This window comes from Lissotriton helveticus, chromosome 1_1 (genome assembly GCF_964261635.1).
Source record: "Lissotriton helveticus chromosome 1_1, aLisHel1.1, whole genome shotgun sequence".
Lineage (NCBI taxonomy): Eukaryota > Metazoa > Chordata > Amphibia > Caudata > Salamandridae > Lissotriton > Lissotriton helveticus.
In genome coordinates, this window is record NC_136057.1 from 907,479,143 (window position 1) to 907,503,721 (window position 24,579).

Sequence of the window (24,579 nt, forward strand, 5' to 3'; positions counted from 1 at the left end):
AGCGTTCCACGGGTGGTTGAATGACCAGAACAGATATCTACGCTTCACATTGGAAAGCAGCCAACAATCATTGGCTTTTTTAGACCTTTTGATCACTGCAACACCACAGGGTTTGAAATCGGAATTATACAGAAAGCCAATGGCTCGCAATTCCTTACTGCAGTATACCAGTTGTCATCCGAAATCGCTACGCGACAATCTACCTTACGGACAGTTCCTGCGAGTACAGCGGAACTGTACAACTAAAGAGGATTCCACAAAGCATGCAGCTGATTTGGCGCTTAAGCTGACTGCACGTAGTTACCCTAAAAAACTGATCAAACGCTCGATGAAGAGGGCAGCTAATAACAATAGGGAAGCTCTACTGGAACCACCGGTCCCCAAGGTCAAGAACGAAAGGATGACTTTCGTAAATACTTTTAGCACAAGATCAAATGCAATCCAACGGATAGTACAGAAGCATTGGAGGATCTTGAACACTGGTAAAGACTTGTTACCTCAACCTCTATTTGCTTTTAAAAGAGCAGCCAGTTTAAGGGACAAGCTGGTACACACCAGACCTCCACCCAAAGAAATCCACCAAGTTGGGGCAATTTGGGATCTGCCGCCTGTGACAGGACATCACCCGTGTGGCAATTGTGCTGCGTGCCCACAGACAAGACACTCCTCCACGATTGACATAGGAACGAACCGTGAGTGGGAACAAAAGCGGTTCACAAACTGCAATAGCAGCAATCTCATCTACCTTATCACTTGTCCTTGCTCGCTGAGATATGTCGGCATGACCACTCGGAAGATCAGAACAAGGATCTCTGAACATAAGAGTACGATAAGATGTAAAAAACAATCGACCAGACTGACAAATCACTTCATCCAAGTGGGGCACAAGCCTACGGAATTTGAGTGGACCGTGCTGGAGCAACCCAATATTCCCCTGCATATTACAGATATATCAAGATACTTGTTCAAGATCGAGCAGAAATGGGTGTACAAGCTCAACTGCGACAAAGGCGGGCTTAATGAAGACATCCCATGGATGACACTGTAGCAATGCTCCCCTACTATCACCACATGAATACTGGTCTGACTTTGAAGGCATTTGATTGGCTGGCCTCCTACTGGAATCCTGAGGTTAGAGTAATGATCTACATTATTTGTGCACCGACTCTTTCCCACCGGGATGGCGTCATGCCATTCCTGAGTGAGCTCGCTGTGAGATCTAGGAAGTACTGATGGCATTCCTTCCATTGATGATTAACACCCCCTTGAGCGCTTGGGCACTTGTCACGCGTTCTATATACGGACGGATGTATTTGCGCTGACACCGAACTGTAGTTCCTTAATTACATAGCGCTTGGTAGCTGCGCAATAAACCACTTTTCCACCGCTGTTCATGCGGATGTCAACTATTGTGCGCCAGTGGCTGTGAGACTACATCTTCCAGGAACATTTAAGTTCTGGCATGATTGTGCACAGTTTAAGCATCTGTTTAAGCACTTATATATTCCACACGCGCTATAATGTTTAAAGACTGACCCTTTACTCGCGGTGGCGCTGAACTACATTAACCAACTCTGTGTAATTCTATAATTACAACATGAGTGGTTGTCGTCTATAAACTACATTCCCCATGTGCGTGTGTAGTTTTTGCTGCGTGCCAGAGCACGCATGCGTGAGGTGTAATGACTACATTTCCCACCTATCCGGGTAGTTTCTGGTGCCGTCCACGTGACACTCGTCAACCGACCCAGAACCAATAAGGTAATGCTCGCTTCCTCCCGTCGGCGCCTCCCCAAACAGCTCGGCTGACTGTTGGAAGTACCGACGGAGAGGTGAGGGCGCAGGAGGGGCTAAGCTTTTAACTCATTAGGGGCTTGTACTAGACGCGATATTGAACGCGAGCGCGTCTGCATGCTACACTGAGGCTCAGACTGATACGAGCTGCTGCACACCAAGTGCGCTGAGAGTCAGTGTTCGAGCGCGTCTTGTCATTCACGACGCGCGTGCAGATTAACATACTTTTCTGTCTCATGACCGCACATGGCAGATCTGATTGCCCATTAGCTAGACACTGTTGCGCTTTATGAAACTGGCTCAACAGGCAAAGGGCAGACATCTAGAAATAATAGCAAGATGTCACTACTGGCTATTCTCAACATCTGATGCCTGATACTATTGTGATTAACAATTCGGCTCATTAGTCTGAAACTTATTTTTGGAGTGATGAGACAATTGACCCCCAGTGGCTTGCCTACCAAGCATCCCACTGGTCTGTTTTTGCCTTGACCTGACACAGGTTTTTTAATATTGATCTTTGTATACATTTTCTGCATTTTTAGAGCGGGGCTTCATTTTCCTGAGCTGTTTGCCAGGTGAGGTGAGGCAATTCCCCTTACAAATTAAGGTGAGGCATTGATTCTAGATACAATGTGATTTATACTAGGGTCATTTGACCCAGATATAGTGTTGAAATTATGATAGCAATTTCGCTTGTATAGCCCTTACTAACGAAGGTGTTATTATTGTTTATATTTCATTACATGTTGACATGCTGGCTTTATTTCAACCGGACTTTCATAGGAGGAAAATGGAAGTGTACAGGTGACACTTTTTTCTGTTCACAAATGTCCTGTTGTTTTCACACATTATCACATTATGCAGTAGCAATTAAGTTTATGGGTCCTGAGGAAGCGGTTGGTTCAATCAATGACCTTTACCCGCAGAAACATGTCGACCAGATAGCCCAGTCAGAAGTTATTTGTTTGAATCATCTGACTTTTTTGCACTATTGTCGTTTTTAACATTGGAGGTGCATGACCTTAGAATAAAGTAATGTTTGTATGCACTATCTAATCTTATATTTTCCCCTTCGCACTTATTTTTTATGCACTGCTGTCCGTTACTCACAAATAATTTAAAAAAAACCTACCAGACATTCATCCACCACTTTACTTCTCCGATATACATCTATGGGGATGGAGTGGTGGTCATACTACTGTGGAGTAGACCAAATGATGTACTGGGAGCCCAAAAATGAGTAACTGATGGACATTTTTCACAGTGGTTGACTGTCCAGTCTGTCCTCTGCTTAAAACAGTAGCAGCAGACACATAGCCAGACGTACGTAGCATGTTTTGAATGTATCATTAGACCCACAGTTATTTGTTGTTTCTTTGAGACACTAATTGGCCAATAGAAGCGTCGGATTTAGCCCATAATCTCTGTTACTGCCTTATCTGTTGCTGATACTGGGGCGCATGAGACCGCTGCTGGGGCCGCATCCACGCCCAACCACTGAAAAGATCATCACCGCCAATAGGGGACTACATCCCCCATCATCCTTAGTGCCGCGCACGCCACGCACCGCGTTCTGTGTGGCAGGAGGAGCTCAAAAGGGGGCCACATAATTTCTGTTACTGTCTTACCTGTTGCTAAAACTGGGGCGCATGAGACCGCTGCTGGGGCCGCATCCACGTCCAACCACCAAAGGATCATCACCGCCAACAGGGGACTACATCCTCCATCATTCTTAGCGGCACGCATGCTGTGCACCGCGTTTTGAGCGCCAGGAGGCGCTCAAAAGGGGGTCAGGGCTCCTGCAGCGTGGGAGCCCATAATCTCTGTTACTGCCTTACCTGTTGCTGATACTGGGGCGCATGAGAACGCTGGTGGGGCCGCATCCATGCCCAATCACCGAAGGATCCTTATCGCCAACAGGGGACTACATCCCCCATCATCGTTAGCGGCGTGCACGCCGCACACCGTGTTCTGAGCGCCACGGCTCCCGCAGCGATACTGGGGTGCATGAGGCCGCTAATGGGTCCGCATCCACGGCCAACCATGAAGGCACATTACCGCCAACAGGGGACTACATCCCCCATCAACCTTAGCAGCACACACACCACGCACCGCGTTCAGGAGGCGCTCATTGGGGGCCAGGGCTCACGCAACGCAGGACGCACGCGGGCATGCCCTTGGTCGTCCTCGTGCAAAGCCCGGGCCAATGGCGGGACCATCTGCGCCCGTGAAAGACCGGAGGCAACTGGGCTGGGCTCCCCCCCTGAGATCTACATCAAAGGAACGTACTGTGGATGGCTCCTTATTATACATTATCTTTTAATTAACTTTGCCAATGGTGGAAAGCACCGGTTTAATATACAACTGTTCAGAGATCAAATATAAAGATGAGCAAGCGAGAGGTGAAGGGGAAAGGTGCGCAGCTAGCTGGGACTATCAATTAGACCCTTAACCAATTTCTGATTAAAGCCACCTCTGCACTTGAACACAAGATCGTGAGGGTGGAACGGCGACTATCACTGGAACCTGTAGTTAATAAAAAATCCTCATTAGGGGATATAGTCACAACAACACCTCAGTACTGTGGATCTAGTATTGACCTAGCGAGTGAAACAGCCCCTGATGTAGTCGCTGAAATAGTCCCTGATATAGCTACAGCCTCGATACCCTGTGACGCGCTGCACCAGAGTTAGAGTCAATTGGTACTTCCCAAAGATCATCCACCAGGGCATCAAGACAGACTAAAACTAAAACTGCGAGCTCAGTAGTAATTCCTGACCTAGTCGTGAAGAGGAAGAGGGGAGAGGGGCCCGCAGAGACTCAAACCTGCAAAACTTGCTAAGCTGTCAAAAAAAGGGGGAGATGTTACAACAAAAAGGGTCTCAAATTCCGCGGATATATCAAATATCGATTCACCCTAAACAGCTTGCCTACCCCAAGACGAAGCCTCATGGCAGAGGCTGGAAATTCTGATGTTTACCATGCTGAATCCAATCCTCTTGAGACTGGCCTATATAGAAGACAAATTAAATGGCATTGAATCACAATCCAAATCAAATTTCCGTATCCGAGAGGCTTTAATCACCAAAAATAGGTCTTTACCCCTGCTAAACGAACACGCATAGATCCCTGAAAGTATCTGCCAAGACATGAGTAAAGGGATGCTTGCTGTAGATTCAACATCACCTAAAAGGAATAAGCCTGTACCCCCAAGGCTGGCACTTTCACCTAATACCAACTTAGCCAAGAACATGGATGAATCTAACATTTTAGTGGACACAACCATAATTTGCCCGAGGCATAACAAGCCCAACTGGTGGTAATAACCTAAACAATACGGATGATGTCAATGACCAATGATGTTAATGCACCTATGGGGCAGGGCACAATATAGTTAAAACAAGAAAGCGCATGTGTTAACTTGACGATTGAAAGATCTGACCAACGTATAAAAAGGACTGGCATTCAGCCCCCGACCCTGCATCTTCCACCGGCAGCAGCACTCTTGGTGGTGGTACTGGGAAATGTGCCATTACTGAGGGAGGGCCAGGCAGAAACCACAACCCAAATAATGACTAAAGCTATGAACTGGGTGGAACAAAAGCTGATGGGGGTGGGAGTGTGGGACGGGGCTATACAAGGCCATTTGATCATGGCGAGGAGAGTTACTTGGATAGGGCCCACAAGGAAGGAAAAGGGGGGAGACTGTGTGGTCCTACATTTTAACAATGGTTTATTTGTACATTTATTATTGGATATTCTGGTTACTGACCTTGATAGAAATTCCAACAAGATCATAGTGCTACCTTTGGGCTTCTTCTATAGGCCATTCCCCATAAACCTATCAGAGACCATTCAACCATGCTTGATGTCGGGGAGACAGACCTGGGCGGTCCCTAGAGGTCCACCCATGGTTTACAATCTAAGCTGTGAAAATAGATTTGCTCCCCTATCCGGTTTAGAAGCATGTGATTGACTACAGCCAGTACAATTGGATTACCCTGATAAAAGCACGAGCCATCCCCCAATAGTCCCTTCCATCGGAGACAGTGTACAGGTAGTATAGTTAAATCCAAATGAGAGTAGAGGGACCATATCCCTTTCGGCCTTTTCTGTAAGTGAGTGCTCACAGCCACCTCATAGATCACAAGGGTCTCAAATCGTGAGATCTAAAGGAGACATTAGCAATACATTGGGAAATGATCTAATACAGCATGATAAATATCAGCCAAATACACAGCAAAACCAGGTCTGTCTAACTCCTTATTCCTATCAGTTAACATCAGAGGAGGCCGAAGTGATTGGAACACATTTTCGGCAACCCCCTTACTATGGAGGGAATTCATTATCATTGTACTACAAGCACCAATATAAGAAATGGCAATCCCAAAACAAATGCAAGAAAGGTTACCTTAACAGATAATTGTGAAAGAGAGATAGAGGTTGCACCTGAGCATGATTACAGTGACAAAGCCGTTAACCCCCCGATAGCTGATCCTGAAACACGATTGAGGAACATCCTAAAAATTACGACATGGAATATAACTGGCAGCAAAAACAAGATCAATGATGCCAACTGGCAAAATACACTGGAGGTTCGGGGGGTTGTTTTATTACAGGAAACTTGGTGCCCTGAAACTTTTTGCTTAAATGAGTACCAAAGCATTTGCACAAGTGCAATACCATCCAGAAAGGGAAGGGCGAAGGGAGGTCTGGCAACTTTAATTCCAGTTGCCTCCCCGCTGATCGTAGGGAAAACCTTTACTGAATCACAATATTATCAGTTTTTAAAATTAATTGATTCACTAGAAAGGGATTTAGATTGTTTTATGAAGGGAATTGCAGGGTCTCACGTTGGGCTGGGGATTTTAATTGTGTTACATGTGATATAGAAGCTGGCGAGCCATGCGGGTACTTTGATCCTTCTGGTGAAAAGATTGCCCATTTTAAACATGATAGATATGGGGAAGCCATTAATAATGTAATACACAAATATGATCTAATAATTTTAGATCCAATTACCTCAGACGGGGAAGAAAATCCGCATATGTTTGTGGGAACAAGATCATCCTCAAATATAGACCATGTAATAATATCATCTAATGGCAATGATTTGGCCAAGGAAGTGCTGATAAATATCAGTACATTTAGTGACCATCATTCCCTAAGTTTGATATTGGAGGTAAACTTGTTGACAAAACAAAGGAGTAAGAACGCAGACGCTGATATCGACACCCAAGGTAATAATGGTGTTTCTTTCAAATAGACAGGTGTTAATCCATCCCTATTAATGAAAACCCTTAAAGGAAAAACACCAAAACATCTTGAAATTTGTTTGGATGGTTCCTCTACCCAAACAGCGGTTATTAATGCCTTCGCTAATATCACTAAAGTAATCTCAGGTGATTTAAAATCTAAAAGAAGGATAAAACAGCGTAGTCCAACACAAAGATGGTTTAACCATGAATGCACAAGGTTATATGGGGAACTGAAATCTGTGCTTAAACAAAAACCTAGAGATCCCCAAAAAATTAGTGCCACCAGGAGAGATTATAAAAAGACACTGGAAATAAGACAAAGGGAGATCCGTGATGAGGCTTGGGAAAGCCTTAACCGCGCGGCAGAGCTGAAAGACCCAGCCCTCTTCTGGAAGATAGTTAATCATCCATACTTTAAAGATAATAATGCAGTAAGGATTGATACCGTAGTACCACCAGAAGACTGGGTGTCACACTTTAAGAGTATTTTTAACCCAGAAGATATAAACATCATAGACTAGAAAAATGAAAAATGTATGTGGGTAAATTCAGTTAAAACATCGTCAATCACACCAGAGGAAGTAAAAACTTGCACTTCAGAAAAGTGCAAGTGTGAAAGCAGCAGGTCCAGGTGGTGTGCCGATTGATGTTTTTAAGTATGACCTGGATTTCTGGACACCAATATTAGTGACAGTTTTTAAAGCTGCTTTGGGAGGAGCTTTGCCAATCACATGGGTTGAAAGTATTATTGTACCCATATTTAAAAAAGGGGCAGGGAAAAGGCAAATTGGTTCCGCCCAATATACCTTCTTTTTTTTTTTTTTTTTAGTTTGAAGTTTATTAAGGTATAAAGAAGCAATGACATATACCTTCTTGATTCCCCTTCTAAGATCATGGGCCGAATTATGCTGGAAAGGCTTGAAGACTGGGCCGGCGAAAATGACATCTTAACAGAGGCACAGTATGGTTTCAGTGGAGCAATGTTTAAATCTAGACCTGTTAATTGGGAAGTACACGTTAGCTAAAGAAGGTACACTTCACTTATGTTTTGTAGACTTGACAGATTTAGTTAATCATCAAAAACTATGGCAAACGTTAAGAGGGCTTGGTTCTCCCATAGAAATAATAATTTTTTATCGCAAATTTACACCAATTTACCCTCAAGGGTACAGTAGGGAAAATTACGGGAATGCACGCCTGACTTTGTAGTAAAGCGTGGTATCAGACAGGGATGCGTATTGGCCCCCCTTTTATTTTCCTTGTACATAAATAATGTGGACTCATTTTTACAAGAATTGGCTGTAGATGCCCCTAAAGTTGGAACACGCCCCACCCCCGTGTTATTATATGCAGATGATACTGTCCTAATGTCTAGAACTTTGTTCCCAATACATGACTAACATAGACTTACAGCAGAACTGAAAAAAACATTTGTAATGTCATGTGGAGGCAAGAGACAAAAGTGTAGACAGCATCATGTGGGTGGGGATTTTATAAGCATAGCTCCGACTTTTTCATATTTGGGGTTGCTATTCTGCAATAAAGGCACATGGAACTCACATATTGAATTATGTAAAATGACATTTTTAAAAACGACTGAGGGAATTTTTAGGTTCGGGACAAAACTTGGGAATAAATCCCTCCGAGAAATTTTGAACCTGTTTAGGAGTAAGTGCGTTCCAGCAGTTAACCACATGCGCGCTAGCGGTTTTCCCGCTGCGATTCGCAAAAACCCTCGTTACGTGACAAGGTCAGCTCATCACACGCGCAGCGCAGGTAACGCCCATGACGAGCTGACCTTGTCACGCGCGTCGAAAGGGTTAATTACGGAGCCGCCGTATGGGGTAGAGCAAACACGACAATCCTTCAAATTAACGAAAATAAGTCCCTAAAAAGACAATTGGCAGTCCCTAGTGCAACTGCAGACATGATTGTACACAAAGAATTGTTTGTCCCAATATCACTGGCCTTACACTCTGGCATGGTTTATGGACAAAGGAAGAAACAAAATTCTCTAAGGATCTAATTACAGATTGCCTAGCATTACACCATGGTATGAAAATACCATGGCTGTGTCACATTTCTAAACTCCCGATAAAATGTGAAATAAGCACAGACATCCCCATAAGCATACGAGAATATAGTAAAAGCGACCTGAAATTAAGATATATTACTGCCATAGACCATTATAGGGATAGGATGATTATGCAAAAACAGACAGTGGCAGCCTATTGTGAATGTCCATACATGAGGGGTACTCAGTTGTATCTTATCTTGGTCCAGAACGTTCAGCACAGATTTTATCTGACCAGGCTAAGGCTGAGCACTTTACATTATTTAACTGCTTTTCCATGAATTGAGAAATGGTACAGAACTCTGCAACCCTTGTCCATGTGACGGTAAAAAACTCCACAGTGCACTTTGCACTTTATTCTTTTTTGTCCTTTTTACATGGATATTCGAAAAACTGTATTGAAACCACTGTTTTAAAAATAAAATACTTTTTAACTATAAGGATGCGTTTAATTTTATATGTAGCTTGGATACTATAACAATCATTAGCTCTGTAATCTGCTTCATACAACAATCAAAAAGAAAAGATTATGCACTTTTAGACGCTCTGCTGTATGAAAAAGTTGATGAGTAATACCATTCTCTAATCACATTCTTTTGCACTGATTGCACTTGCACCTTATTGCATGAACTAGTGGCAGATTGTATTTTATTAACTTTTGGAAAATGGATTTGTTATTTAATTGTGTTATTTTCCCCATGAAGTCCAAATTTGCACATATTTTATTATAATTAATTTTCGCTCCTGAATAATAGTTAAAATGTATTTTCTTTTAGATACATGTGTGTTAGTATGCTTTTATGGTGTTTGCCTTGTTGTCACCGAATAAGGCTGTTTTGATTTGATTTGATTTAGTTAGATGTTGCTATAGATAAATAGGGGTCCTTATTCTATGGACCACTTAATACCCGAATAGGAAATACAAGTAGTTCAAAAATATCACTTTTTATCACACAAAGTTTGCGAAGTAAAACGAGTCAAATATGTGCAGGAAAATACCACAAGATTCTGAGTATCGCAGCTCGGAACTGAAAACAAAATGTTGCATAACCGCGTTATTCCCCATTCAAAAGTGTATGGGTCAGATGTGGTAATACTACGAGAATCAGTAATCACCGGGTGTGCCCTTAATCCCCCAAATACAGTAGCACTCTGAATAGGGAACTCAGTGGGACAGGAGGACTGGGGGATCTTGTGAAAAGTTAAATGAAGGTATAGTATCACCAGGATAAACACTACTACACAAACTGATCCGGTATCAACAAAGACGTTTACTTACAACCACTTCCGAGATCTTATCCTTTGCATCTCTCTGCGACTTGCAATGTATAGTGCTGGAGCTTATATTCTGGATCACACATGGAATGGACTTGTCCGTGTACATGACAGTGACTTCCAGTTCCATTGCCTCAATGTCAAGGTCATCTTTTTCTTTCTGTCCAGGCAAAAATGGAGAAGAAGAAGCTCGGGTAAGTACTAACCTAGACTTTAACAGATCTTTTGCAAATAAGTGAAGTTGAAAATTTTATCAACACATCCCACCTACGCGACCATCTGCTATCATTGTGAGATTGACGCTCTTGTTCTTTTAAGCGCTGCATGGTATGTGTGCAAAAGTTAGGTCAACAAACCCACTCACTCTGTTTTCAGGATGGCCTGATATGGTGTCACTGGTGATCTGCTAATATCTGCTTGTTTTTTGTTCCAAAGTTTTAGGTAATCACTGATAGAACAGTACCCATTGTAGCAGATAGGCTGACTTCAGTCCCCATTCCAGACCTCTTCTATGGACTCCGCTAAGTCTCTCTAGCTTGGCAGGACATGGCACGCTTGCACTAGTGTATGGCTGCTCACCTTGCCCCACGAACCACAGTAATCCTACATTAGACATTGCACTGGTGTCTGGCCGCTACTTCCGATCTCTGCCAGCCTGCTCCAATTTCACAGCTGCACTGAGGTCTGTCTGACTCCCTACATCCCGCCTCTGTTTTGCAGATTCTGCCTTCAAAGGTTTCAAACTTTAATCCTAGGAAAGGTATCTTTTTGGGCAGGAGCTGACCCTGCCTAGGCTAGAAAACAGATTATTAAGAAGAGTACACCATTAAAAAGGGCACCGTTACCTAGCAGCACTGTGCCTTTAGGGGAGGCTACGTCTGTTTAGGGAAGTGGGGGTTAATAATGAATGCCGCTGTATCATTCATTCAGGCCAACACATTTGAAGACATCAGAAAAAGAGAACAGAAGGCTTTTGTACTAGTTAAGCAGGAGAGGTTTTTAAGTCTCTTACTTGGGGACTGAGTTCAGGTAATGCACCACAATAATGTGGAAACTACTATAGTCTTTAGAGATGCTGTTAAAAATGAAAATCCCTCCATACAGAAACTATTTTCAAAGCAAACCTTTTTTTTGTTTGCAGACATAATTTTATTGGTGTTTTTAATAAAATAAACAATATTTGAAACAAAACACGTTTAAACAAAACACATTACAATAATTAACTATCCCCCCAAAAAAGCCCAGACCCCATCACATCATGTATCATACTTCCATCCCTTCTATTTCAGAAGATATTTCTACTTTTTTGTTACACATTTTCTACCTTGGATTCATCATCTGATATCAGAAGTTTTTTTCTCATTTTCTTCCCCGGATTCATCTTCTGGAACTTTTAGGCAATCTAATAAGTCATCCCAAGTACGTACCCAGTCTATTGATCCTCTTCCTTTCTTTACTTCTCCACACAGCATTGCACGCTCATAGCCCACCCACCGAACCAGTTCCTCCTTAAATTTCACTACACTCAGGGCCCTAGCCACCTACCAATGCATGGTTATCTCTCGTCTGGCAAGTACAAGGCCTCATATTTTTATTATTAGCAGGTCTTGGAAATCTTCCTAGTAGACAAACCACATGTGCACATTCACTAGCTCTCTGCGTCACCTCATTTATACATGTCATTACAGTCCTCCAGTATCCCATCAATGCTGTACATGACCAGACCCTGTGCAACTTTTCCGCACCTAGTTCACCACACCTGCGGCACACCCCAGTTGTGTCCTGATAAATCCGAGCGTTTTCCCCACGTGTCAGATACACCATATGTAAGTAAAAATAAAAATCTATTTCAATCGCATACTCTTGGATACAGTGTTTGAACTCGCAAGAATTTTCGCCCAATCTACCTCACGTATAGGAGGCCCGATTCACAGAACTAACTTAACACAAAATCCTAAACTTACTACCATTTTGGTATTCACAGAAGGCACTTACTCATTTTGCTATTCACAGAAGGCACTTACTCATTTTGGTATTCACAGAAGGCACTGATGCATTGATGAGTAAATGCCTTCTGTGAACATCAAAATGAATATGTGCCTTCTGTGAATGCCAAAATGAGTAAGTGTGTGCCTTCTGTGAATACCAAAATGAGTAAATGCCTTCAATATATATATATATATCTAACCACTAGTATATGTAGTAGACCTTTGTACTTACTACCATTCCTATGTGATTTTAGAGTTTATCTGTTTGTATCTCTTCCTTGAGTGACTTTACAACTTGTACATTTGCAATTTTTCCCTCCTTTCACTCCACTTGTACGTTTGCAATTTTTCCTGTTTATATCTCTTTTGTAACTTATGTAATCCAAAGTCCTGATGTAACGCAACTGATTATTTTGTAAAGCGCTCTGACACCTTCGGGTAATGTTCACGCTATATAAAATCGCATTAAATAAATAAACAGTATATCATCAGCATAGAACTCTGAATAGTGCTGGACACCCTGTACTACCAGCCCCCTGTGGATTTCACCAGTCCTCACATAACTGACAAGTGGTTCTGCCGCAACTGCAAACAATAATGGTGAAAGGGTGCAGACTTGTTGTGCAGCCCTTCCTACCACATACCGTTCAGAGATATTCTTTCCAGCTCGAACACGGGCAGTAAGTGCCGCATACAGGAGCTTCACCCATTGGACCAACCCATTACCCAATACCATTTTAGTAAGCTCCTTGGAAAGAAAATCCCACCAAAGACTATCAAATGCGTTTTCAATATCAATTGCTGCAATAATCGCTTTTTCTTTCTCTTAAAGATCTGATTTCATAATTGCTAGTACTCTCCTGATATTATGATCTGTATTTCCCCTAGGGATAAGCCAGACTGGTCTGTATGTATTAATTTGGGCTTTAATGGTAACAGTCAAAATGCCAAAACCCTAATAAGTATTTTATAATCTAAATTTACCATGGAAAGGGAATGCAACACCCGTACATCCTCCAGCACTCTTCCAAGTTTTAATAACGTAATTACTAATGCCTCTGCAGTTGTGGGGGACAAACGTCCAACCTCATGAGCAACCGAATAGAGACTAACCAATCTTGGTGCCAACGCCACCATATAAGCAGCATAGAATTCCACAGGAAATCCATCTGACCCATGGACCTTCCCTCTTGCTATATGCTTTATACTAGCCTTCACTTCTTTAATAGTAATTTCTCCACCCTAGTCTTTGGCTTCCTCCACAGTTTTTTTTCACAGTTCCACCGGGTCTAGGAACACTGAGATAAACTGAGGTGGGATCTCCGGATGGGGTTTGGAGGGGCATACAACACTGCATAATATTCCCTAAATCTATTATTAATGGCCTTCTGAGCATAGAGGTGTGTGCGATCCTCTGAATCCACCTCCAGGATCTGTATGCTTCTAAGTTTAGGTTTTGTAAGCCAGGCCAACAGAGTTCCCGCCTTATCATGCTCCGCATGTACCCTGGTCATGTTATGTTATGTTATGTTATATATTGATTTGTAACGCGCACTGTTAGTCAAGACTGTCCTGGCGCGGAAGAGAGGCATAGTGTCAGCTGAGAACAGTGGAGCTAGAACGCTTGCTGAAATAGATGAGTTTTGAGAAGTTTTTTTTAAATAGTCAGGTTCGGCGTGTGCCTCAGAGCGTCCGGTAAGTTGTTCCACAAGGAGGCAGCTCTAACCGCCAGAGATTGGCCACCTAGACGAACCCTCTTGAACCTAGGAATCACCACGTGTTTGAGGGTGGCCGATCGCAACTGATGTGTTGGCTGGTAGAACGCAAATCTGGCACTTAAGTAGGATGGGCACAGGCCATGTAAAGCTTTGTGGGCCAGTACCAGGGCCTTGAAGCGCACTCTTTGGGCGACAGGAAGCCAGTGGAGCTCGCAGAGCTGCTTGCGCACGCTTAGCCTCCTGGGGATATCACTGTCGCGTTCTGGACCACTTGCAATTTGCGAATCAAAAAGTCTGGGGCACCGATATAAAGGGCATTAGAGTAGTCCAGGCGTGAGAGTATAAGTGCCCTGGCTACTGCTTCTTTTGCAACTTTGGGGGAGGAGAGGGAAAAACTTCCTGAGGGTGGTTAGGGTGCCAAAACATGTACCCGCCAGCCTCGTGATTTGTTCGCGAAAGCACAGATCAGCTCCGAACCAAATCCCCAGGTTTTTTGCAATCCCACAGTCACCCTTGGGGCATGGTGATCCTTTGGGCCAGAGCGATTCTTTAAAGGCCAACGGGAATTGGCCGTAGAGGAGTATTTCAGACTTGTCCTCATTACACTTGAGGCTGGCCCGGGCAAGCCATGCAAATACCGAGGACAGGCATTGCTGGACACCCTCCGTATGAAGGTCACCATCGTCCCATTTGAAGAGAAGTTGGGTGTAATCGGCGTAGGCCAATATTTTGGCACCCAAACTCTCCGCCAGGTAGATGAGAGGGGTCATATAGACATTAAAAAGCAAGGGGCTCAAGGTGGACTTTATTGTTGGATGAGTGGAAGGGGGGCATCCATACTTGTTGGAAGCGGTCTGTGAGAAAAGATTTAACCCAGCTTAAGGCCGCACCCGTGATGCCAACATCCGACAGCCTAGAGAGGAGCTGGGAATGGGGTACCGTGTCAAACGCAGCAGAGAGGTCCAATAAAATCAGACCCGCCCTGCCGCCCCCGTCCAGACATTCTCAAATGGCCTTGGTGACCTCCACGAGCGCAGTCTCGGTGCTAAAAGAAGTTCGGAAGCCAGATTGGGCAGGGTGAAGCGCCCCGGAGGACTCCACGAACTTCTCCAGCTGTCTGAAAGCAGCCTTCTCACAGACCTTAGCTAATGCTGGGAGCAGGGAGATGGGCCGGTAATTGGAGGGAATCAGAGGATCTGCCAAGGGTTTTTTAATCATATACTTTCTGTAGTCGAAACTGCGTAATTTTTCTATATCTGCCGGTACTTGCTCTCTGGTATCTAAAAGTTGTTGTTTAAAACACGTTTCTTGGCCTTGCCAACTCAAGATAGCACAGCACCTATGCATGTTTCTCAATCTCATTCACCAAGGTGCGCCCCCTAATATTTCTACTATGCAACGTCCCTTTATAACAACCTTGAACCATCCCACTCTGTCAGAGGAGACGCAGCCAAACTCTCCTTGTCCTAAAAATGTTCCACTGCCTCTCCAATGATGTTACAAAACTCAGGATCCGCCACTCGGCAGCTCTCTATTCCACCCCAACAAAAGTGAAACAGGGTTATGATCAGAGACTGTCCTACACAAATACTCCACATTTTGTATTTCTCGATGAACCCCAGGGGGGCACAAAAATGTATCCAATCGCACATGAAGGTCATGTAGCCCTGAAAAGTATGAATAGCCCCAAGTATCAGGGTGCATCCGTCTCCAAGAATCCACTAATCCCGCCTCTGTTGCCAATTCCTGAATTGACTAGCAACACGATACACCGAAGAGTCTATCAAGGGTGGATGCGACCTATCACGATCTGGGTAAGCAATTCAATTAAAGTCATCTCCAATCCATATAGTATGCATCATACATGGCGCCAATTTCTTATTTAACTCTTGGGGAATCCAGCCCTGATCAGTATTTGGAGCATAGACCCGACAGTGGTCAAGTCCCGGCCATCCAAACACCCCAACACCACCACATACCTTTCTCCCGGGTCAATCAATTCATTTGTTTTCTGGAAAGGTGCAACAGGGTGTTCCATATTAATAACCCTCTGGCAAAAGCAGAATATGAGGTTGCATATAGCTACCTCCGCCAATTCTTCTGCAAAGCTTCCCCTTCGGAAGCAGCAATATAGGTCTCCTGCAGAGGTGCAACGTGCATTCCACAACTTTTTGAATATGCATGAACTTCATAGCATTTAGTCATGCTACTCAGTCCCCGCACATTCCAACTAAAAGAATTGTACCTCACAGTAGTCACCTTACCTTCTCCCAATCTTCTGGTATCATTTGAAGCAAGGCAATCCGAGATACATCCATGTCCTCGCACACAATCGCGGACAAAGCCATGTTCTCGCACAAATGCATTGCGATAGAGACCCTTGGACTTCCTAACTTACCTAACCAAAACCTAACTTCCCAACCCCAGGACACAAAGAAACACATTCTCCATCCAAACTGAGTAACTGACACCTTCCATATTATACAAAGTTGGCCTAACGGCTAGGGCGCTCGACCTCGGACCTGGGGATCTGGGTTCGAGTCTCGGTAACAACGCCAAATCTTCCTGTGATTCTGGGCAAATCACTTAATCTCCCCGTGCCTAAAATGAATGTGTGTCCGTCCTCATGTAACGTAACTGGTGCTATGTAAAGCGCTCTGATACCTGATTCGGTTCGGGTCTAGTTTGCGCTATATAAAACTCTGCAAAAAAAATAAAAAATACATAAAGGACTGCGCCCATCGTCATGCCTCCCCACCGTACATCACACTACCCAATTCTCATTGAGAATGATGCTGCCTACTATGTATCATTTATTATTTGCCTCACATACAGTACAATTCAATCATGCAAATTATATTCCCAAATCAATGACCCACACACAATAAAATCCCACATTTTCAATGCTTTTCATCAATACGTGTCAGGTGTGACATATGATTTCATCTTCTGCATTTCTGACGACATTACTTACTGTCCCGGGCACAACGTGAGGGGGGTGGTAATCAAGGACTAGAAGCCAAAGACTCGTCCGATCCCACTTCTTTTCCATTATCATCTGTATTTTGGGAAAGGAAGTGCGATCCCACTCTACTGCTACCCGCCACCTCTCTGCCCACTTTTTCTTGCTCTTGTCGAGCCTATAGCCTAGAGGGGACTGCACCGCCACCCGTCCTTCCCCAGCTTTTTTGTCATCTAACCGGTTGGCTCTTATTTTTAGGACAATGCCCCTATTCCTGGGAGACTTGACCTATCCACTCTGTAAGTAATTGGGGTAAATTAAAAAAACGGGCTTTCCGCCCATAAGTAACACGCAACCTAGCCAGGAACAACATTTCATAGGTAATCCCCGTATTGTGCAGACACCTCTTGACCTCTGTAAAAGAAGCCCTTTGCTTCTGTACTTCTCTGGTGAAATCAGTAAACACCATAACTGTCTAGTTTTGTACAATAATGTCATCCTTCTCTTGAGTTTGCGCTAGAATTCGATCCCTAACCTTATAATACAGTGATCTTACAATCACTGGCCTTGGCACCACTCCTGACAGAGGAGCCCGCCCAGGTACCCGGTGAGCCCAGTCCAGTGCATAGTCCTGAGAAAGTCCCACTGGAGCCACTACTTCTCTCAGCCATGCCTCCATGAATGTAGTCATGTTTCCATTGGCCTCCTCTATCCCTTCTGGCAGCCCTATAATGTTGATATTATTTCTTCAAGCCCTATTCTCTGCATCCTCAGCCCTTGACCAGTATTTTAACTCTCTTTTTCTGTAGGCTTTGCTCTTTTCGTGTTGTGGATACTTCAGGTGCAATCTTGCCCAATGTGCATTCTGTGCACCCTTTTTACTAAACGGCGATAATCCTCCCTTATTGGCCTCTGCTCTGTCACCAGGGTATCAATTTCTATTTCTAACGCATCCCTCAAAGCAGCAGTGGCCTGCAGAATAATGTCTAGCAAGTATCACGGGCTACAGTGACCTGACTTCCTTCATTCCCCGTCCAATTATATGCTATGTACAAAGATGTACAGACATTTGCTAAATACATTCAAATAAGCTAAATGTATGGGTCTCTTAATTAGATTTCTGCTATGTAATGTATGCACAATACACGTGTCTCTAAACTAGGAGTCAGTTAGACACCCCCCACACAAATAGGCTTGGGCCCTGCAATGTTAGATGCATCTGGAACAGGATGATAACTTGCATGCATACGTGCCACAACACTGCAAATTCAAATATTCAGTTAGTATCAAACCATTTGTCTGCATCGAAATGTGAACTTTGGCTAATGAAAAACACAGTCTGATAACCCAATATGCTGATATAATTCAAAAGAATGTGAGTAGGAAACTTTTTGTTTCCACCTAATGTACTTTGCTGCAAAACACATTTCATTCTGAGGAAAGCAGAAGAACCGAAATAAGTACCATAGTGACTATCACAAATACCATATGTATGTTTAATGCAGAAAAAGGGATATTCCATTATTGTAGGTTTCAATGCAAGCATGACAGCCAGATCACTGAGCATCAAATTTTTACCTCCTGATCATTTATTTGAAACATCTGTGCAGCCCTTAAGTGTGCCATATGTTAGTATTAGAGAGATTAAGGTGCTAAATTGTACTGATGTGTATGCATGATAATAGCAAGACGTTCAAGGTCTGAATGGCCCTGCAAAGAGTGCTGTGCTCTAACCTATATTTGTAGACAATGATTGCATAGATAAGGACACTAAAGTATTCTATCATCCAATAGTACTGATTTATCCAAGGCGAGGCATAGGACTGGATGAGCATTGACTCACAAATGCTTTTTTAATTCCCCTCAGGTTTTAGAGTGACTACTGAAAGATGGGGCACAAACCTGCATCTTTCCAGTGCCCACCATTCTTTCAATCTATTGGTCTATCTGTCACTCTCTCCATCTATGAGTGTCTATTTGCTGTCAGACTGTGCACATGGTTTGTGGAACTATACGTGTGTCTGCTTCTGCAGGCGTATTTTGTGTGCGGCCACAAGTGTTGGTCTGACCACTTGGGAAATGTATAACTCTATGTCTACTGACTGTGTACATGGGTGACTTCATGTCTTATGGGCTCTTTGCATATGTGACTGTAAGCCTGGGTGTACTAGTAGCTGCATGGCTGCTTGTCTTTGTGTTTGTGCGTCTGGGTCTGTGCTTTGTATAAGCATACATGTTCATAGTTGTTTATAGATGTGTTACGTTATTTGAAGGTGTATATATATCGTCAATCTATTCTATTTGCAAAAATGTAGATGTTTGTTATGTGTCAGTGTAATATGCAACCAAATCAAAGCTATTCTGTTTGTCGATGTTCGTTACCCTCTGATGCTCATTACAACTGACCTGAAAATCCTGATTTGTTCGTAACTCCTTGTTTGTTTCTTACACACACAATTTTTACTAGGTGAAACCTGCCACACATCGTGTGAGCAAAGAGTAGTAGGTCTGCACTTGCAGAATTCAGAACAGGGGAAAACATATGCCATTGGTGCATCATCCCCATTCTGAAGTACAAACTTAGATGTATATGCAAATTGTACACAAGCTGAATGCCACACCCTTCGCTATTTACCTAGTGTGCAATTTGTTTATCAAATAATATGCAACTCATAACGAAGCCCTAATAGCTATTAACAGAGGTACATCAATGTACGATGAAGGCGCAGTTAATGAATAGTATCACTGCATATAAGTCAATTTTTAAGGGAGAGTACACCTATCTACTATGCATGTTCTAAAAGCAGCAAAGTGGTAAGCTTACCGTTATCTTTAGCACAGATTCAGATTCTACAGGGGTGCGTAGAACACTGTATGAAGTAAATTGTGGGTCTTCCAGATATTCAAGTGCACCACAATCCGACTCATTTGCTCCTGTGTGCAGTTTGACCTGGAAAACCTGTTTTGCGTGTTCAGTTCCGTAAGAAGGCGACTCAAATTGGCAGACGGTTTCATTACCAGAGCAATCAAGGAGCTATACACAAGGTACAGGGAGAGAAAAACACTCAGAGACTGCTGCAAACAGATACATAGTTTCACTAAGTACAATTTTCCACCCAACAGTGAAAATGTACTTGCTGCATAATTGGTTGTACAGTTGGTGTCTTCCATCAGAAATGGATCATCAACCAATTCATCATTTAGCCAAGCATCTTGCATTCTGCTGTTTTCATTGTTTTATTGTATTCAGTGCTAGAAACAATAGCCCCATGATGGAAGAATTTGTGAAATGATTCCCCTCCCGTCCAAGCTATCTGGTGCCTGAGATATCGTGTCATCAAAAGGATAGACATAGTCGAAATGCATCCCAGGGATTGGCTTCAATTAATTCTAGACCATTTTTACATCTGAGGGAGTGACTATAGGCAAGTAGACAAAAAAATCCTGCATTAAATGACAAGAACGTAATTAATTGTGAAAATGCAGACACACTTACTCAAAATAACCAGGAAGCCAAAATGTGCCTTAACCTCAGCAAGCAGGGCCATATAAAACCCACTCTTAAACCACTCAAATGGCCTCCAGAAGACATTAGGATTACAGTGAGTCTTCTGCACCACTCACAAAGTGTACTCCTTTCACACATCTGCCAATGACACCAACCATCAATGATCCTTCAAGCATACAAACCATGGAGGCAAATAAATGGGAATTTAAGGTCCTAGTATGTAGAACACTCTCAACCCTTACCTGAGATCTGAGCCCAATGACATGTAGTTGCTTTCAAATGAACTATGTACAGACCCAGGGTTGTAGCTGGCAAACATAGACATGGTTACTTACCCATTGACCGGACTCCTTTTTCGAATGTCCAATTTTGCCATCATACGAATAGTAAAGTAACCACCTAGCTACACAACACACTTAACAAAACTGGTAAATAAACAAAGAAAGAAATATGCATCTATAATCTAATATGAGGAAAGAAACTGACGCTTGAGGTTCAGCCAGGGTCGTACATCTGGCCCTTAGTATCTGGTATTTAACAACAGAGTAATTTTGTTGCTCTAGAAATAAAGTCAGTCACCTTGGAATATTAAATCCCTCTTCTATTGCCATTACTCTTGTTAGTGTTTTTGTCAACCATACGTGGACGCTGCTACTGTATTTCCATCTGTCATTCTGTAGCTTTATCCAATAATTGCTAAATATGGTGCATGTGTTTGCTTTATTCTCTTGCTTTTCATTTCTAGGTAGTGTTCATTAAAGCTTTATAATTCCTCTGAAAGGTTCGAATGAGGAGGAAACATGTAAGTGCAGGTGGTTCTACTCAAAGAGTAAGTGCTCATACTATTAAATAACATTATGAACTTAAACAAATGAATGCTTATATTCCACCTTTTAGGATGAAGCTTTCAGAGCGCACCCAGCCTCACTGCCTCCTGCTTGGCATACATTAGGAGTACGTAAGGATACCTTGCATTCTACATCTGATCCTAGGTGACAGTCCTGGAGCACCCAAGTTATTGGTGCAGCTTCACCGAGAAGCAAAAGGGCACCATGTGCTAATGGCCATAATGGTTAGTTACAAACTGCTTGACACATGCACACAGTTCTTGCTGGAGGATTTAAAGTAAGATTTCCTTAATAACTGGTTAGTATGAGTCGCAGGGTCTTCCAGGGCACATCTCTGCCCCTGTCTCCTATGAAGCACACACTCCATAGAGCATGCAATGGGATGGTAGGTAACACATTCACCTATGCGTTGTCATATGGGCGCGGAGCATGCAGGATGGATGCTGGTGATGATAAAGTGAGAAATGTTCATAACAGAGGATGGCCACAGAGACAGAGGAGCAGAATGGGGGGTTTACGGTGAAAGTGTTATCATAGGAGGGGGCAGAGGGAAGGAACGGAGAGCAGGCGCGACAGTGTGGGAAGAAGTTATAACATTATAGTTTCCATATGAAGATGGTGTGTTGTTAGTGTGGGACAGTGTTAACAATAATCGACACTCCTACTTGATAAAATAGTTACTTCATCTCTTACATCCACTATAGTAGGGTGTGTGGTCTAATGGCTGAGTTACTGTCAAGCTTTGTGACCTGTCTTCTGACCCTTACTTACACACTTTAAAAAAAAATCTCTGACTTTTGGGAACATTTATTTATGTCCTTGTTCCTTAATTAGCTTATGGTCCAACATTGCTGGCTCTTAGCAGCAGGCTGGACACTAGCATAGATATAATATAAAAACATTGACTGAACATTGGCTTCCCTTCTGACCTTGAAAGTGCATAGAGATGATTCAAGTTATGCTGCAGCAATCTGCCTAATCTAGTTACTGGAAATGACAGATTTATTGAAAATGTATATCAACTTATAATTTAGGCATTCAACAAAAATATTTAGGTATTTCAGGCCTACCTTGCAAAGATCAGTTCTTTTTGGGTGTGATATGCTCATGTTATCAATGACATCCAAGTTTTTGCCAAGGACAGTTATTTTGCGGCCGCCACTGTGAATAAAGTATAGGCAAATGCTTTGTATGTCCCAGAAAACATGCAAGACTGAGGCAGGTTAATAGTTACATTCACGTAAACTACATTAAGCAAAATCATGTTAAAGTTTCTTTACATTTTCATTAAGGTACATTTGGAATCACTTAATTAGGTACGTAGTGCAGGTTATTTCACAAGATTAAGGCCTACTTGAGAGTTTCAACGGAACGGAAAATATTCCACTTTCTGAAGCACATTCTAAATGAGGAGTAGAATCTACTGGCTGAATTTCCTACACTGTGGTGATAGTATTGGGAAGAAATTCAGTCAGTGGGTTCTACTCCATATTTCAAGATTCTGCCAGAAATTGGAGGATTTTTAGTTCCCGCCAAGCTCCAAGTGAAGCAGATCGGGAACACTGTGGTAAATGAACGGCGCTCCAACCACATTTGTGGCTCCCTCTTTATTTAGAGTCAGGGGAAGGGCCAGCTTTACTTTCCTGGAGGCTGAGCTGGCTCAGCCAGTGTAAACTCCCAGTCTGGTGTCCCTTCCACCAGGTCACCCTGATGGTCATCCCACCCTACTGAGCACAGAGATGTCACGCATATGATGCATTCAGCATTGTGTCTCAGCTGAAGCACTCTCTAAAACTGTTATGAGTGTGAGGCAGCTGGGAGCGCATTGCCTGTTGCTTGCAAGCTCTGCTCCTGGAGGCGTGTGGCGATTGCAGCTCAGCTATGTGCTGCTAGTAGGCTGGATTTGCTGCCACAATGTATCTAGTTGTTGTGATGCCCGTGGCGCGTCGCCGCACAGCTCTGACTCAGGATGTAATGCAAAGTTTGGCTGCGGCGCCGCAGGGGGGCGACACTTCCGGTCCTGCTGCTAGAGCGGGAAGTTTGTGAAGAAGGTAGCTGGCAAATGGTTTGCAGGACTTCTGCACTGGCTTCGCAGCACTTCCTGCTGCTCACACCGCCTGCACTGTCCTGTGCCTGTAATTATGACCTCCGCTCGCGGCAAAATGAGGTATTGCCGTGCCGTACCTGGGAGAGAGGGAGTCATAGATAGGGTGACCAACTGTCATGGGTGCACATTTAGGACAGTAAGTGCAAAAATTCAGGACAAAGGGTCAAAATTGAGGACAAAAATTCAGGACAGAAGGTCAGAATTAAGGAGAAAAATTCGGGACAAAAGGTACGTTTTGCATACACATCAGAGGAAGTCGCGCAATAGTGCATAAGTAAATAGACAACAAACACAAGCACAAGTCAAAATAAGTTACTTTTAGGTTGAGAGAACCTTGCACTCACTGCATCTGTTGTGTATGCGAGTGAAACACACCTGCCTTTGCGAATTTAAAAAAAAAGTGAAGAAAAAGATCACAGCTGAAAGCTTCTCAGATCTGGCATTCCCCCTCACCCCCACTGAAAAAAAACACCTGATTCGAAATGCTGTCACTGGGCAGAGAGGCCCATTATCATTCTGAATATGATAATTAAGCCAAAATACAGAATGTTAATGGGTCTGATAGCAGTCTTTACCAGGTCGGGGAGGAGCTGCTGCAGGCCACAGACCATAGCAGGAGCATGAGCTGCCCCCTGCAGTGAGAGTTACAGGCTGCTTGTAGGGAGCAGCTCACGCCAATGTCTGAAATTACGGACAAAAGGTGTCCGTGGATGAAACCCTTGCGGACAACGGACAAGAGGCCCAAATTACGGGCAGTCCGTGAAATTTAGGGACGGTTGGTCACCCTAGTCATAGAGATTCAGTGACTGACCCGGTTGGGAAGCACGGCCGCAAGCACAGACTCTGTGTGCTGATTGGACTTAAAGGATGCGGGTGGCAAACCGAAATATTTGCCGCCCGCAGGGTGAGCGTGGATCGCCACCTGAAGAGCCTGACTGCTGCCTTGTAGGCAATAGGCTGCGGGGCTTTTGCAGGCAGTGTGGAGGCACAAGGTTAAAAGGCAGCAGTCCGCACCAGTTCTAGCCCCCTAACACAGTTGAGGAC

At 43.5% G+C, this 24,579-nt stretch overlaps 1 protein-coding gene across 1 annotated transcript in view; it reads right to left on the bottom strand.

The window, feature by feature from the left end:
• The window catches only part of PLXNC1 (plexin C1), a 510,673-nt gene that overhangs the window by 136,853 nt on the left and 349,241 nt on the right, over positions 1 to 24,579 (bottom strand). Inside the window, exons 12-14 of the mRNA XM_078676006.1 lie at positions 22,499 to 22,589; positions 19,897 to 20,106; positions 10,409 to 10,564 (exon numbers count right to left, since the gene is read on the bottom strand). Of these exons, the coding sequence (XP_078532132.1) occupies positions 10,409 to 10,564; positions 19,897 to 20,106; positions 22,499 to 22,589 (457 nt within the window). The remainder of the gene's footprint in view (positions 1 to 10,408; positions 10,565 to 19,896; positions 20,107 to 22,498; positions 22,590 to 24,579) is intronic.